At 39.7% G+C, this 16,103-nt stretch overlaps 1 protein-coding gene across 3 annotated transcripts in view; it reads left to right on the top strand.

The window, feature by feature from the left end:
• LOC149829217 (uncharacterized) overlaps nt 1-16,103 on the top strand; it is a 126,567-nt gene that overhangs the window by 30,838 nt on the left and 79,626 nt on the right. For all 3 annotated transcript variants that reach the window (XM_090017976.1, XM_090017975.1, XM_090017977.1), the window contains exons 6-7: nt 8,982-9,200; nt 9,311-9,377. In XM_090017976.1, the coding sequence (XP_089874102.1) occupies nt 8,982-9,200; nt 9,311-9,377 (286 nt within the window). The remainder of the gene's footprint in view (nt 1-8,981; nt 9,201-9,310; nt 9,378-16,103) is intronic.

The raw sequence follows: 16,103 nt of genomic DNA, 5'->3' as shown, positions 1-16,103 counted from the left end.
GGGCTGGATCGAGGTTCGAGTTGTGGGAATAATAGGCTTGGTTTGAACTCGATCCTCGATCCATAAGATTATGGGTCTGGTTTTGACCCGGCTCAAATCCAAACTGGAGCTCCGTCCGGGTCCGATATGGGTTAGGGTCGGCATGTGGTCTAATTTGAGGGTCAAAATTATTGGGTTGGTTCTGGTTCGGGGCGGCCCGCAAACCTGAACCAACTAGGTAGGTTGGGTAAGGGTTGTCTAGACCCAAACCCGCTCCCTGAGACCCAACAGTTGGTCCCAACGAAACTTGCATGTGCCTTGCTGTAACGAACACTGGGCTGGACCCTCTTGGGTCAGGTCCACCCCAATGGGTTTGGTCTGCTTTTGCTTGTAGAGGTGCAATCTCGGAGCCTCCCCGCGCGGGATCGGGAGGGAGAGATGGATCTCTCCTGGTTCGGGCAGACGAACCCGGGTCTACATCAGGGCCCAGCGTGACGCTGGGGCCCTGTCGACCCAGCTCCATCTGCAGCGCCCCTTGCGTGGTGCCCTGCCATGAGCCAGGGCCTGCAGGTGGGCCCAGCGCAAGGCTGGGGCCCTGCAGGCTCGGGTCGACCTGCGGCGTGGCCACAGGTACACGTGACCACGAGCCTGGACCTGCAGGTGGCCCCAGCGCACTGCTGGGGTCCTGCAGGCTCGGTCCCACCTGCGAGCCCAACACAGGAGGACACTGTTTGGGTTGAGGAGCCGTTACCAGGGAGTTGTTGCTCATTGGGGCTCCCTGGTGTTGTTGCAAGTTGCCCAGATCAGGGGCGATGGCTGTCGCCGGCAGGAACGTAGTGACGCGACCCTGCTGGAGTTGCGTCGGTTGCAGGGGTGCAGTAGCGCTGGGAATCAAACCTGCGGCTGCGCCCTCGACGAGGTCTGCGCCCGGTATTGCACACGGCTCTTCGGGTGATTCGAGTGTTGTTACACGCTCTTCAAACCCATCCATCCTCTTTGACAGGCCGGCGAGATCCTTGCTCATTCGCAACATGTTCTCTTGGATTTTCGTCAACACTCTTAAATGTGCTCTGTTATTGTGAATATCGAGAAGAAGGAGCGCAGGAAGAGAGGAGAGAGAGAGGAGAGAGGAGAGAGGAGAGGGAATACTTGGAATCGGCAGCCACACTTCCTTTTCTTTTTCTGTGTGTCTACACTAATCATCATTAGGGTAAATAGGTTACAGATCCTTTTTACAATGACGGGATTACCCTTAGTTAGTAATGAACATTACATTATAACATAACATACACTTGGCCTATATGGGCATGGATCCTTTACTGGATCTATATCCAATCTGGATTCTAATACCCTCCCTCAAGTTGTGCATGGGATTGGACCATGTGCAACTTGTTCTTCAGATACCAAAAGCGGTTACTTGTGAGACCTTTGGTGAACATATCAGCAACTTGGTCTTCTGAAGGCACATAAACCGGTTAAATCTCTTTATCTGCTACCTTTTGTCTGATGAAGTGTTGGTCAATCTCAATATGTTTGGTTCGACCGTGATGAACATGATTGAACGCAATTTGTATTGTACTTTTATTGTCACACATGAGGACTGAACTTGAGATACTCTCTCCCATCTCTGTAAGGAGATGCCTAATCCAGGTTACTTCTGCTGTGGTAGCTGCCATAGATCTATATTCTGCCTCTGTGCTAGATCTTGCCACAACTTTCTGTTTTCTGCTACTCTATGAGATAAGATTACTCCCAATGAAAACACAATATCCTGAAACAGACCTTCTTTCATCTGGGTCCCCTGCCCAGTCTGCATCTGTATAGGCCAATATGTCATGTTTTGGTGTTGCCCATGAAGATTGAGCATACTTGAGACCATCACCCACCGTGCCTTTTAGATATCGGAGAATACGTTTGACGGCATTCATATGACCTATCTTTGGTTCATGCATAAACTGAGATACTTGATTTATAGAATATACAATGTCTGGTCTAGTAAAGGTAAGATACTGTAACATGCCCACTCAGCTGCGATACTTGCTGGCGTCAGGATATAATTCGCCATCACAAATGCTGAGTTTTTGATTGATAACACTGGGTGTAGGCACAGGTTTGCAATCTGTCATTCCTGCTTTGGCCAAAAGATCAAGAGTGTATTTGTGCTGAGTTAATGACATTTCTCTATCATGTTTGTCTACCTCGACACCAAGAAAATATCTTAGCCTCCCAAGATCTTTCATTTTGAATCACATACTCAACAAACTTTTGATTTGTTGAATGTGCTCTGGAGCATTACCAGTGACCACTATATCATCAACATATATAAGTAAGAAAACCACAGTGGTTCCATCCCTGTATATAAACAAAGAATGATCTAGTTGGGAACGAATAAAACCGTGGTTCTGAATCTTTGATGAGAAGCTTTCAAACCATGACCTGGAGGCTTGCTTTAAACCATACAATGCTCTGGTTAATTTACATACATATTCTCTTGGGTCTCCCTCTGCATAACCTTGAGGTTGTTCCATATAGACCTCTTCCTTTAAATCCCCATGAAGAAAAGCATTTTTAACATCAAGCTGACTAAGGCTCCACCCATGTTCAATGGCCAGGCCAAGGATAATACGAATGGTGCCCATTTTCACTACTGGGCTAAAGGTCTCATCATAGTCTTCACCATATTCTTGGGTGAAACCTTTGGCAACAAGACGTGCCTTGTATCGTTCAATGCTCCCATCCGGTTTGTATTTCATCTTATACACCCATTTTGAGCCAACAACATTTTTATCTGGGGGGCGACCAACTATCTCCCATGTTCGGCACTCATGAAGTGCCTCTATCTCCTCATTCATCGCCTCAATCCATTTGTGAGATTGAACAGCTTGACAAAAACCAGGTGGTTCCTCATGTTTTTCAATCTTAGATAGAAAGACCTGAAAGTCCATAGAGAAATTATCATAGCTTACCCATTTTTCAATTGGATGCCTTATCCTGCTTGATCTTCTTGGTGCCTCCCTGTTACTGGGTAATGTCATGTGTTCTCCAACAGGGGCATCTGTTTGCTCTCTGGGTCTTCTAGTGTAGACATTCCCTTTGTATCTCTGACAGTCTGTTTCTGCTACCTTATCTGAAATTGTCTCATCATGTATGTTTTCAGGAGCCAAAGTGGTACATTCAGCAGCATGTGAAATAAGCTCAGCACTAAGCCATGGATCATACCAATTATCAGCCATATCACCATGTTCACGATCATTGCTGACTTTATCTTCCAGAAAGTTATTTTCATCAAAGACAACATTTCTGGAAATTTTGATCTTCTTATTGATAGGGTCATAACACCTGTACCCCTTGTGTTCATCTGCATAACCTACAAATTGGCATATGGAGGCTTTGTCTTGAAATTTGTTTCTCATGGATTTATCAATATGGACATAACATGTGCATCCAAATACTCGTAACTCATCATAATTAGGCTGTATTCCAAAAAGAACATAATAGGGAGACTGATTTTCAAGGATAGGCATAGGGAGCCGATTTATCACATGAGTGGCAGTGTGAAAGGCTTCTGTCCAAAGGTTAATGGGCACATTACAATCATGCATCATACTCATTGCACTTTCAACAATATGTCTGTGTTTACGTTCAACAATTCCATTTTGCTGTGGGGTATAAGGGCAAGAAACTCTACGATGTATCCCATTATCTTGGAGGAAATCTAAAAACTCTTTAGAGGAGTACTCACCACCTCCATCACATTGGAGAATTTGAATATTTTGGGAGAATTGATTTTTAACATAGGCATGAAAATGACGAAAAATAAGAAAGACCTCTGATTTTTGTGTCATGAAGAATATCCAGGTAAAACGAGAAAAGCTATCAATAAAGGATACGTAATATTTATTTCCAGAAGACGAAGGATTGGGAGCTGGACCCCAAACATCAGAACATATTATCTCAAAAGGAATAGAAGCTCTTTTATTTATTTGATGAAAAGGAAGTACATGACTCTTGCAAACTTGACAACTGGGACACATTTTATTCTTTAATGAAAATGAAACAGTCTCTGGAAGAAAACCATTGGACACTAACTTTTCAATAAAGACTTGACTACAATGACCAAGACGAGAATGCCAAAGATCTGGCTTATTACATTTGGATAAACTTAGGCCGTTTTCAGAGACATGATCAGACTTGAGCTTCAAGATACTGGAGGCTGGATCTTCATTAAAGACATACATGTTTCCGCGTCGCTCTCCTTTAGCGAACATCTCCTTCGTTTGAAGATCCTTGACAAAGACAGAAGTAGGAGTAAATTCCACAGATGAATTGGTAGAATCAACAAGTTTAGATACAGAGACAATGTTTTTCTTTATATTTGGTGCATGAACAACATCAGATAAAGGAATAGATGACTCAGACAAAGGAATTAGAACATTGCCTATGTTTGATATAGGGTGGTGAGTCCCGTCTCCAGTTACAATATTAGATTTTCCAAAATAGGGAACCAAAGTAGAGAATTTACCTGCATTCCCAGTAACATGAGTCGCTGCCCCTGAGTCTACATACCATATTCCATCATCATTCTGCTTCAGGTTCAGGTTAGCCATAGCAGACAAGAGAAGATCCTTAGCATCATCACTGACACGAAAAGTACCTGTAGTTCCTGGTGTAGCAATGTTTCTATTATTCTGTGCTCTGTTTCGATTCTGTGGATTGAACCAACAGTTGGCTTTGATGTGGCCCCGTTTATTACACTGATAGCATGTGGGAACATTCCTTGAAAAGCTGGCTGTGAAATTTGGTGTAGGTAGTAATCCACGTCCACCCTGGATGGCAGATCCCCTGCCTCTGCCACGTCCTCCACGTGGACGATCAACTATCATCCCTGTGGCAAGAACCTCATGTGCAGATGATTGTCCAACTGAAACATCAGACATGCTCTTCAGAGTCATTTCGTACTGAAGGAGTTTAACACGTAGTTCCTCAAAACTGAGTAATGTAGGTAAGCACAATAAAGAGGTTACAAGGACATGATATTCTGAACCCAGAGCATTCAGTGTCTGTTACACCTTTTCTTTATCTGATACTGGACATCCAACCATGGCTAGCTGGTCTGTAATGCTTTTGACTTGATTTAAGAATTCAATAATACTCATTGCCCCCTTTCTTAACATTTGAAATTCGCGTTTGAGAAACAACACTTTAGCCTCTGATATCTGAGAATATGTCTGAGCTAAAACCTCCCACAAGAGTTTGGATGTGCAGTCATCAGGAATAGAAATCAATATCTCTTGAGATAGTGTGGAAGTGATGTATGCAACAAGTGCCTGATCGCGCTTCATCCAAGAAACAAATGCAGGATTACGAATAGTACTCGGTAATCCTCCATCTTCTTTGGTTTCGGCTATGATAAATTCTGGAGGCATTGGAATAGAACCATCCAAGTGGCCTGAAAGGTCTTGACTTCGAATAAAAGGAGCAATCTGTCTCTTCCAAGTCAAATAATTGTTGGTGTTTAGCTTTTCAGAAACTAGCTGTCCCAGAAAGCTAGAGGAAAGACCTTGATTAGCTGAGGTATCCATTCGCAGTCTTTGTGCAAGTGGATGGGAAGAATTCGGCTGGGATTAAAGAATGAAGAGAAGACAAGTCCACGAATGAGAAGGACTCAGCTCGTAAAGAAACAACAACTGACTTTGAAGTGGTAGGGAATAACAACAGACTTTGAAGTGGTAGGGAATAACAGTAGGTAGCAGATTTTGAATATGGATTTTTCAAAAGGGAATAACAACAGATATATTGAAATCAAAGGAAATAGCAGCAGATTTTGAATAGTAGCAGTAAAGAATAAAGAAATGGAAAGAATCGAAGAATAAGAAATGGAAAGAATCGACCTGATGTTGGAGAACACGAGCTGCTGCTGTTGGAGAACACGAGGTGCTGTTGGAGATGTATTGAATCACGAAGAACAAGAAATAGGGAGAATCGACCTTCTGTTGGAGAACACGAACTGCTGCTTCTGTTGGAGAACACGAGCTGTTGTTGGAGATGTGCTCGGCTGAAGGAAGACTTGTTTGTGATCACGGCAGAAGAGGAATGATGGCAGGCAGGGCTGAAGGTGGAGCAGGCGTGATAGGTTGAGGAATGGGCCCTTTTACGTTCCCTGATGAAGGAACAAACTTGATTCTGGGTGGAGAAGGCACAGTCGGACTCAGTTCTGGGTTGTGGGTGGAGATGGGCAGATCGTAACTGAGAAAACAGGCTACTCGTTCTTTGATGGAGGCCACTCTTACGCCCAGATCAACGGCTGCTCTGATACCATCTTAAATGTGCTATGTTATTGTGAATATCGAGAAGGAGCGCAGGAAGAGAGGAGAGAGAGAGGAGAGAGGAGAGGGAATACTTGGAATCGGCAGCTACACTTCCTTTTCTTTTTCTGTGTGTCTACACTAATCATCATTAGGGTAAATAGGTTACAGATCCTTTTTACAATGACGGGATTACCCTTAGTTAGTAATGAACATTACATTATAACATAACATACACTTGGCCTATATGGGTATGGATCCTTTACTGGATCTATATCCGATCTGGATTCTAATACCCTCCCTCAAGTTGTGCATGGGATTGAACCATGTGCAACTTGTTCTTCAGATACTAAAAGCGGTTACTTGTGAGACCTTTGGTGAACATATCAGCAACTTGGTCTTCTGAAGGCACATAAACTGGTTCAATCTCTTTATCTGCTACCTTTTGTCTGATGAAGTGTTGGTCAATCTCAATATGTTTGGTTCGACCGTGATGAACAAGATTGAACGCAATTTGTATTGCACTTTTATTGTCACACATGAGGACTGAACTTGAGAAATTCAAAAGGAAAATCAACAAGTTAGTAAAACATAATGAGAATGACATCAGTGCCAGTGGTTTATGTTGGAAAATGAGAAAAGAAAATCAATAGATTACTGAGATCTTAAATAAGATCAACATCAGCAGGTTGTTAACTAATAGATTATGTTGTGAAAAAACAGAAAACTGGTAGGGAAAAAATAAAGCTTGAGGTTTAAAACATACATTTTGCTCGAATCTGCTGCTCAAAGTACTTGCTTCATGCAATGGGAAAATTTGAAGTATAATATGGCACTTACAAACTAATGAACAGAGTGGGCTATGTCACATAGAGTGTCTATGTCGGGTATAACAATGGAAGTTTTAAAAAGACAGGTGTGGGGTGTGGGCACACACACAAAGCTTATGCAAGATTGGCCAAAATCAACATCAATTGAGTTTGAAAGTTTACAACATTATCTAGTCAACATTAACTGTGTCCAGAAATTGCACAGATCTGGTTGGTGCTTCTTGATTACACTTGGTGAATCCCTTGGGCAACATTGATTAAAGTAAAAAATTTGCTGAAACCAAAAACAGAGAAAATTGGTCTCATGTTCACTGTATCCAAAAACTGGAGAAATTTTGTCGGGTGCTTGTTGATACACTCCATTGTTCCTTAAATGTACCCAGCTGCACCCATAACCATACCTGTACTCATGTTGCACTATGTCAACATGTGTACTCGGGCCTTCCAGAAGCACACATGATACAGAGGAATTGGGAGATCAGAGAGCAAAGTAGAGAATGCAAAACCAGATAATGATTCATTCTGAGGTTGGCACATTAAAGATCTTAATGCTAAACCCTATGTCACATGGGTGCGGGTGCGACACGGGTGCGGCACAATTTAAAATTTTTTGGACACGGGGACTCGGCAAAATATATATATATATATATATATATAATTTTATTTTTAAAATGCCACAGTCACAGTCTGTGACTGTGCGACTGTGCACAGTCGCACAGACTGTGCACAGTCGCACAGACTGTGCACACTGCACAGACTGTGCACAGTCTGTGACTGTGCACAGTCACAGTCTGTGACTGCAGCACTGTTACAGCACTGTGCCTCTTTTTATATATATATTTTTAAATAAAAAATTGGTTTTTTAGGGACATTTTTGGACTCGGTCAAAGTTGACCGAGTCTAAAATGTGGACGGACTCGGCCTGGACTCGTTGACCGAGTCCGACTCGGCGTTGACCGAGTCCGGGCCGAGTCCGAAGCCGCACCCGAGTCCGCACCCGTGTCGGGGCGTGTCGACTCGGGTGCGGCACCTCCTTAGCCGAGTCCGTGTGAGATAGGCTAAACCCCATTAGCATAGAATGCAAATGCTACTTGTAATATACAGAAGTTAATAATACTTATTAATTAAGGGCAAAAGAGTAAAGAGCAAAGGTAATATTAAATAAAGTTACAACTTACAACTCTTTCTCATGATATAAAATATCTGTCAGTTTTTTAGGAGCACCATTGCAAAGATATGCCACATGAGAGTGTAAAAGTCGGGCCAATCTTCGGTGCTGTGTCAGACCCTTTCAGGATGGAGTTTATGGGAAACGGCTGCCATGCATTTACATGTGGGAACAGGAATTTGTGGAGAGCTCCCGTTATTCCAGCAAGAATGCAAGTTGTGCAATAATTATCCTTGTGTTTGTCTGTAGCAAACATTGTACTGGTCAAATGTGCATGCACTATGACTGATTTCACGTACAGTTCCTCATGCACATGTAACATGTTTTGATCATAATCTCTTTTTGGTTTCAATTCCTTGCTTCATTTTTATTTATCTATTTATTTGGTTTTTACTTTCTTTCTTTCATTTATATTCTCTATCTTAAATTTCTTGTCAAAGATATCATGGTTCACTTTGGTCTCAGAGGAGTCATCTGAGAGTTGAGTCTTAGTTTGGGTTTCACTATTCTTGCTTTCTGAATTTCATCCCTAGAGACTTTCATGATTTTTATTAAGCTAAGTGGAAATATTGCAATATTGTAATATATTCACATTCTTTGTTCATAGTGTGCTATTAATGTGCTGTTTTGGTTGTTTCATTATAACGTAAGCAACTTTCTGGACTGATTATCTGCTTGTTCTTAATGCACTTCTTACAGATATGCTCCCACTTTTTAGAATATAGCTGGGGCCTTTGGCAGAGGGATGTCCAGACCATATTTCTTAGGTTTTCTTCTCTTCCTCAATCTTCATTTGTTTCTGCATCAGCTGAGAGCCAAGATGATCTCCGCTTAATTTGTGAAAGATGGTTGCTATGCTTGAAGATAATTCATCAAATGATCCTTTTTGGATTTCCAAGTGATGCTAAATCTGTGCAGGTATCATTCTTTCCTAATATAATTTTCTTGATTTATAGCCACATTTTATTTTTTACTTTTGCTTGCACTATTGGTAATGGCAAGTTGCCGTCACTACGCTGATCTTGAAGGTTGTTCCTCCAGTCAAGGAAGTCTGTCCTGCTATCTTGAAGGCTATTCAATCATTTCTCCCATACTGTAAGATATCATTTCATTTTAAATTATGCTCCTGTTTTAATTGTTGTTGTTGCTTATGCTCTCCATGCCGTCTATTTCGATAGTACTAATCCAGAAGGCTTCTTTCAGTCAGTTAGAAACTTCTTGTTATGTTCATGATCTTGGATGTAATATTTGTATCTCGATTATGGTGGAGACGTCTTGAAGGAATTCTCCTATCTTTTGATATTTAGTTTATTAAATAGTTTTTGTGGTGAAGTTTATGAAATGGTATTACTTTTCTGTTTCACCTGGATGTTGGTGTTGACTTTCTCTTCTTGCTTAGCTTATGTTTCATCATTTATCATTTTTTATGGTGATCAACATGGTTTAGTTTGTCTTTCCTCTGCTTCTGAAATTTCTCAAATTACCTTTTTTTTGTCTTTTCACTTTTGCTCATAGTTTAAATAATGCTAACGAAGAAGCCACAAACAGTGATTCCTTCTAGCTACATGCCTAAAAAAAAGCTTCTTTTCAACTGATTCAGGTTTTTATCTGGGTTGTTGTGAGCCCAACTTGTTTTATTTTTCCAATTATCAACTCCTTGCCAACTGATTTGTTTTTTGAAGTTTCAGATGTTCCTTTGCCACGTACTGTTCACCCTGTCACTAAGAGCTATGACCTTACTGTATGATGTGTTTTAGTATTACATTCGAAAAAAACTTATGTATCCAGTTTGTAGAACCAAACGAAGGATAGCTAATTAGGCTGTCACACTTGTAAACAACAAAAACAGTGCAATGTGAAAAAATATGACTGCATCCTTTTTATTATCATGTATGTGTTAAAGTATATATATACACACACACACTCAATAATGTAATAGGTAAATACCCATTAGGGGTATTTTGGTCCTTTTACTTTTTGTAAATAGTAATGTTCATTAGGGACACTTTAGGTGTTTTTTACCTTTTTTCTTTTTGCAACTGTGAATCTCATCTTGTAATTCCCATTTATGGGCGGTATCATTTTGCGTGTGTATGTTTGTTTGATAAAAACCCACGTTACATCAGCCCTTTCAAACTCTTAAATATTTTTACAAGGTTCTTCACACTTGCTTCCCATAAATTGGAAAAAACCTTGGCATGACCAATTTACCATTATTTAAAGGCCTTTTTGTAGTCTAAAAGAGCCTTTTCTGTCTCTTTTTCCTTAAGAGTTTCTTTTTTGGTTACTCTCTTCCCCACAAATAGATTTGGTGAGAATAGGTTGAGGTTCAGGTAAGGAACCATCAAAATATTCTCACAACTTCTTACCGATCAAGATTATTTTTATGGCGGTAGCCCACGTATTATAGTTATTCCCATCAAATTTGACAGGAACAACCGTAACCACTTCTTTTTTCCGCCAATGTTAGAGAGAAGAGAGAGATAGGGGAGATAGAAAGAAGTGTTTATGACGCACTTTTCCGAAGCAATGAAGTTCACGATCACTCGTTCCTCCTTCACGTATTCTTGATGAATGCTTCTTCCCTTTAAATATACCTCACGCTCTAATACCATATCATGAAATACAAGAAATAACTATAGGATGCCACTTATGGTCTTTACAAACACACAAAAGTATACACAACCAAAGACAGCTTATGGGGCAAGATACAAATACACTCAAAACCCACTAGTAGGCAAGAATGAGAACATAAAATATATAAGATCTTATTTCAATAAGTGCTTGGGACCAGCATAAATACAAGAGGGGATTCGTCCCTTATTTATATACAAAGTGGGACCAAAAAGAGCCATTTGGAGTGTTCCCAATGACACTTTTATCAAGGGCATTACAAAGACAGTAATGCCCTTGACAAAAGAAGAAAAGAAAAAGGTGAAAAATACCTAAAGTGTCCCTAATGAACACGACTATTTACAAGTAAACAGACTAAAATACCCCTAGTGGGTATTTACCTATTACATTATTATGAGTACACACATATATGCATATCTATACTTTAATGAGCATTTTATATGGGATCCTTCTCAAATCTTCAATGATCTCTCTGTTGAGCATTTTATATGGGATTCTTTTCCCACATAAAATTATTTGGTGATGTTTTTCTATGGTCCCATTCCAAGCACTGTTTGAAAACCCCTGACTTGGGTATCGACTCATCAAGGGGTCACTCGTGACTCGGGCTGCTCAACTCAGTGACTATCTGGGTTTTGTTAACTTTTAGTTTTCTATGTAATATTAGTGCATTAAGTATCATATAAATAGCAAAAAAGCTATAAAATAACATGATTACTTGTAAAATCAAGCAATAAGTCAAATAAGATAATGCCAAGCTAAAATTAGGCTACGTTTACTCATATAGTAATATGAAATCAAATGACTAAGCTAGTTTGTGACTATATATTGTTTGACATACACCCTGACTAACTATCAAGATAAATGATGAATACAAAAAATAAACAATAAACAAGCATTAAACTTCACCATTTATCACAATTTAAGAAAATGCTTGTAAAAGAAATTATCAAATTTATCATATATATATAAAATTATATTTATAAAACTAGCAAAACCCAGTTTGACTCGGCCAAGGCACACCATGGCGCACCTGAGTTTTACCTGGTTTCGCTAGTTCCTGAGTGTATTCGAAGGTCTCATGTTTAGGCTTTTATCTACAAGATAAACATGTGATACTAGGTCTAGCATGAAAGTTGTATCTACAGTTTGCTGAAAATTGATTGTTAAGTTCATGCTCGTTTCACTTTAGCTTCTTTTTTATATCTTGTTGAATTTTGGTTCTTATGTTCATTGCTCATTTCACTAGGGCTTTTTTTTTTTCAAAATATGTGGTTCATTAACCTTAACGAGTGTCCAGATCCTTCTACCAATTTTTGAAATATGGGAGGGAAAATATTCTAGAGGAAAAGGTCAATTACTTCATATTGTGTTTATTTTGGGAGATTGATCTCTCTCCTCTTGGTGTGTTGGTTCCATTGCAATACTGTGGCTTGGGACTATCACTTGTGAAAAGTCTTCTTTAGTTCCAAATCAAAGGCCATTCTGCCTGGATGTTCCCACCTATAGTCTGTATACTTAAGTACAATCTGGAGTGGGTTCTGATTCATGAGTTCAATGCATAATGCTGTTCCATCTAGATCCACTTGGTTCTGACACAGATATACTTGTCTGACTCTGTTAAAATACATTGTATATATGTATATATACACCTGATATACATATATTTGTACAATATATTTATATCAGGGGTATTTTGATCATTTTATATATTGTATTAAATACAGTCCAACAGAGACTGTATAGTCGTTTTGTTTTTTTATTTTTCTTATTTATCTTTTTATAATGTAATCAGTTTTAACTGTTGGGGAGCAGTCCAACAATTTGTTGGACTGCTCTCAACGGTCATAAATCTTACCGTTGGAGGCAGTCCAATGACTGATGGACTGCCTCCCTTCTCTCCCTTTTTGACAGCATGTATTGCTCTATAAATAGAGCTTCTTGTAAATGTTTAAGTGTTTTTTTTACAAGCATATTTGGTGTTATTCTAAATACATTTTTCACTTTGTGTTCTTGTGAACTTTATGTTTTTGTGTATCTCTTTTATGAGATTGTAATAAGTCCATTAGAGACTATATTGTGTTTGTGCACTTGTATAGCCCTTTGTTGGCATTGTGATTGTGCACATCTTATTTCATTTCATGGTATCAGAGCCTTGGGCCCTTGTAGTGTTGAAAATAACCTCTTTGTGGTGGTGGTCTTCAGTTAGAAGGATGGAGAAATGGGAAAATATATTAGTTAAAAGAGGTCGGGGTAGGCCTAGGAAAACATGGATGGAGGTGATAAGAAAGGATATGAATGCTTTGAACCTCACCGAGCACATGACATTGGATAGAAATGAATGGAGGAGAAGGATTCATGTGGAAGACCCATAATGATTTTCTTTGTTGGTTCATATCGCCCACCCCAATTGTTTTGGGATGAAGGCGTAGTTGTTGTTGTTGTTGTTGTTGTGGTGGTGGTGGTGGTCTTCAGGCTTTGTTCCTCAACTTCAAGCCAATTTCTTCACTGTTAGCATGGGTTAAAGAGAATCTGCCTCCGTCATCTCCTACATGCTCAACGCAAGCAACTACTTGATGTGGGGTACCGCGATGAAAAAATCATATCAAGGGGAAAAAGCTTTGGGTTTTGTTAGTGGAACCACTAATGAACCCCAACTAAAGCTAATGAGAAGAGAAGGAGATCAAATAAAAGCTCTTTCCAAAAAAAGAAAAAGGGAAGGCTTTGCAAGAATAACAAGACAAAATGGAGGATTGAAAGGCTAATCATGGTCAAATACTCTCATGGTTTATGAATACCATGGAGTTCAAGATTACTACTAACATTATCAAGTTCAAAAAAGCATGTGATGCATGGATCTTTTTAAAGAGTACATTCATTCAAAAGAATATGATTTACTATATTATCTCCAAGACAAGGTACATACTAGCAAACAAGGAGATAAGAGTATAAGAATTTTTTATGGTCTCTTTTCCCCTATTTGAGATGAATTGGCTATGTTGGAACCAAAATTGAAAAGTTCGGCGATTGATATGAAAAAACAAGTGGAAAGAGAAAATCTCTTCTCTTTCATGGTCTTTGATCGGAATTTGAGCAAGTTAGGTCGTCTTTACTTCATAGGACATCAACTCCTTATATAAGTGAGGCTCTTGCTTAAATATGTCAAGAATATATTAGGCTTGGAATGCACAAGTCTAGTGATGAGGTGCTTGGGTTATCAAGACCCAAAAGCTTTGTAAAAACTTATAAACCTCCTAACTTTTAGAAAAAAATTTAATGGAGGATGACATGATAGAGGAGGACATAATGGGGGAGGATACAAGGGAGATAACATTACTTGTCACTATTGTAAAGAACCGGGACACATAAGACCGGATTGCCCAAACTCAAAAAGGTGACCGCTGTAAGTGAAGAACCTCAGGAATCAAGGGGGGAAACTTCAATGATTTAACAATTGCCCAAATAGCGGAGGCCGTCTCACAAATTCTAAAAGCCACTCCTACATCCAGTGTCGCCATCTCCTCTTCTTCTCCTTCGAGTAAGTCTTTTTGGATTTTGGATTCGGGAGCCTCTTTTCACATGACTCATAATGAGTCTCTTTTATCCGATTGCACTAATTCATATTTTTCATGTGTGTCAACCGTTGATACTTCTTTGAAAGTTAAAAGTATAAAAAACTTCAATAATATTTTAAATTTTTTTGTTCCAAATTTGAGGGTTATTCCAAAATTGGATTTAAACGTCTTTTCTGTATTTCAAATTTTTGATTATGGGTGTAAAGTATTCTTCTCATCTAAGGCTTGTTGGGTGCATGATCTCCAGTCAGGAAAGCTGATTGGGCAAGGCCATATTGAAAAGAAGACATTATTATCTTCATTGTATGTTTGACCCGATCCATTTGTATAATGGATCAGGTCCAGATCCAGTTCATGTATTGTAAATTATTATTTTGTAAAAGGGTATTTTCGTACCCTAATGTTTACACTTTATGTTAAATAGAATGAGAGGGCAGTCACGATTGACTGAACCCTCCTTTCAGCTGGAAATTTCTCTCTCCCTCTCTTCTCTTCTCTCATCGTAGATTTGGGTTTCATTCTTTCATGGTATCAGAGCAGGGCGTGGATCTGCGTGAAGAAAGCAAGGCGTGGATCTGCGTGAATCTGCGTGAAGAAAGCACAGCGTGTGCATCAGCGTGGATCTGCATCAACGTGGATCTGCATCAGCTATCTGCGTGAATCTGGGTGTGAATACCCAGCGTAAATACCCAGTGAAGAATGTCTGGTCGTGAATCAGCGTGATTTCAGCCTGCGTGAAGAAAGAAAGCCCAGCCTGCGTGAAGAAAGCCCATCTGCGTGAATCTGCGTCTGCATGAAGAAAACCCAGCCTGAGTCTGCGTGAGCAAATCCCAGCGTGAATCCACCAGCGTCAGCAGAGTGAACTTATCAGCCGTAAATACCTAGCGTGAATCTGTGTGAAGAAAATCTTTGTGAAGAAAATCTGTGATTTCTTTCAGCCGTGTGTTACAGCATCAATCTGTGTTTTCTTTTCAGCCGTGATTGCTTCTTTGTGAAATCAGGTTCATCAGGTTTAATCCCTGCTGTTTTCCTGCTGTTTTTCCTACATTTAATCTCTTGATCTGTGGTTTAATCCCTGCTAACCATTGTTAATCTCTTGATCTGTGATTTCCTTTTCCTTTCTGCTGTTTTTCCTGCTAATCATTGTTAGCCATCTGTCATATCTTATCTGTCTTTTTCTGTTAGCCGAGTTCTTTGTTCTTCATACCTAAGTGTCAGTTCAAGCATATTCATCAAATGGAATTTACTCACGGGCAATCATGCCTGTCCTCAAGTTTTCTTGGTCAACTAGTCTCTGAAAAATTGAATAACTGTAATTTCTTGACCTGGAAAAGACAGATTATTCCGTTTATAAAAAGTCAGGACCTTTCTGGTCATCTGGATGGATCGGTCCCACCGCCTCCAGAATTTCTTTCGCAAGAAAAGGTGGATGATAAAGGCGAACAATCTGTTGTTTTTCACAAGAATCCAGAATATGTTGCTTGGATGAAGAGAGATCAATCGCTAGTGGCATATATCACTTCAACTCTTTCACAGGAGGTCCTTATTGCTCTTCCTGATGATTGTTCGGCAAAGGAACTGTGGGATATGTTAGTTCAAACATATTCACAAA

The sequence above is a fragment of the Nuphar pumila genome, chromosome 9 (genome assembly GCF_984573655.1).
Source record: "Nuphar pumila chromosome 9, dmNupPumi1.hap1.1, whole genome shotgun sequence".
NCBI lineage: Eukaryota > Viridiplantae > Streptophyta > Magnoliopsida > Nymphaeales > Nymphaeaceae > Nuphar > Nuphar pumila.
This window is presented reverse-complemented; position numbering and strand designations above follow the sequence as displayed.